This window comes from Cricetulus griseus, chromosome 4, assembly GCF_003668045.3.
Source record: "Cricetulus griseus strain 17A/GY chromosome 4, alternate assembly CriGri-PICRH-1.0, whole genome shotgun sequence".
Classification (NCBI taxonomy): domain Eukaryota; kingdom Metazoa; phylum Chordata; class Mammalia; order Rodentia; family Cricetidae; genus Cricetulus; species Cricetulus griseus.
In genome coordinates, this window is record NC_048597.1 from 33142837 (window position 1) to 33144593 (window position 1757).

A 1757-nucleotide genomic window follows, 5' to 3' on the forward strand; every position below is an offset into this window, starting at 1 on the left:
CCTCCCATCCTCCCTTACAACTCCCCCCAACTAAAACCCTACCTGTCATATATCCTTTCTGCTCCCCCTGGATTGTGAGGCCTTCCATAGTGTGCCATCAGAGTCTATCATGTCCTTTGGGATAGGGCCGAGGCCCACCCTTGTGTGTTTTGGCTCAGGGAGTATCCCTCTATGTGGAATAGGCTCTCAAAGTCCACACCTATGCTAGGAATAAGTACTGAACTACTACAGGAGGTCCTGTAGATTTCTGAGGTTTTCTCACTGCAACCCATTTTCCTGGGGTCTGGATCAGTCCCATGCTGGTATCCCAGCTGTCAGTCTGGACACCAAGAGGGAGCTGAAAATTTATACATTAAAATTGTTTAGAAAATATTTTGTTCCTGGCATATTTAAAACGCAGAAACATGATTTCTTATCTATTGATTGTAGAGCCCTTGACGCTCAGGACAGTGGTCTCAATCTGATTCCATTCTTCCTGAATCTTAGTTACATTATAAAAGTCTCCTCCCTCCTTGCAGTGAGCAGCTTGAGCAGGTGTGATGGAAGGAAACTGGACCCAAGTGACTGAGTTTGTTCTCAGAGGAATAACAGATCGTCCAGAGCTGCAAGTCCCCCTGTTCCTGGTGTTCTTCTTCATCTATGTCATCACCATGGTGGGCAACCTTGGCTTAATCTTTCTCATCTGGAAGGACACCCATCTTCACACTCCCATGTACCTTTTCCTTGGAAATTTAGCTTTTACTGATGCCTGTACTTCATCCTCTGTGACCCCAAAGATGCTCATGAAATTCTTAGACAAGAATGACATGATATCCCTGAGTGAGTGTTTCTCCCAATTTTATTTTTTTTGTACAAGTGCCACTGCAGAATGTTTCCTCCTGGTAGCGATGGCCTATGACCGCTATGTAGCCATTTGCAACCCTCTGCTCTATCTAGTGGTGATGTCCAACAGACTCTGTGTTCAGTTCATAAGTGTGTCATATCTAATTGGACTTCTGCATGCCTTACTTCATGTAGGATTGCTATTTAGGTTAACTTTTTGTAGTTCCAATGTAATAGATCATTTCTACTGTGAGATCTTGCCACTCTATACAATTTCTTGCACTGACCCATCTATTAATGCATTGGTTGCTTTCCTCTTTGCTATATTTATACAAGTGAGTACCTTTATGAGCATTATAGTTTCTTATATCCGTGTGCTTTTTGCCATCCTGAAGACAAAGTCTAAGAAGGGCAGAAACAAAGCCTTCTCCACCTGCAGTGCCCATCTGATGTCTGTCTCTTTGTTCTATGGCACCCTCTTTGTCATATATGTGCTCTCTGGATCTGACACAGACAATTATCAGGGTAAAGTGTATTCATTGTTCTATACTGTTATTATTCCTCTGCTAAACCCCTTTATTTACAGCCTAAGAAACAAAGAAGTTTTAGGTGCTCTAAGAAAACTCCCAAAATGAAGATTATTTTCTGAAAACTTCAAGTATTTTTTTTATCCATAGATTCTCTGTTTTTTGTTCATCATAATATTTGAGCCTGCACTTTGCACATAATAGGGAATTTTTACACATAGCTAAGGAAATCAATAAAATATTGACTAAAATGCCTGTCTTCTTCCTGATATTATAACAATAGTGAAGTCTTTAAGAAAGATAAATCATGAATTGTTTTTGAATTCACACTCAAAGGAGAACATGAATTATCTATGAATTATATTCTTCATAAGGTTAATAAATTCTTCTTTTTCAGATACATGTGTA

General features: G+C 39.8%; 1 protein-coding gene across 1 annotated transcript; it reads left to right on the top strand.

The window, feature by feature from the left end:
- Positions 1–539: 539 nt before the first annotated feature.
- LOC100753245 (olfactory receptor 5AC1-like) lies at positions 540–1457 on the top strand. The gene has a single exon (XM_027413327.1). It carries the CDS (start codon positions 540–542, stop codon positions 1455–1457), a length of 918 nt encoding a protein of 305 aa, XP_027269128.1.
- The last annotated feature ends 300 nt before the right edge of the window (positions 1458–1757 follow it).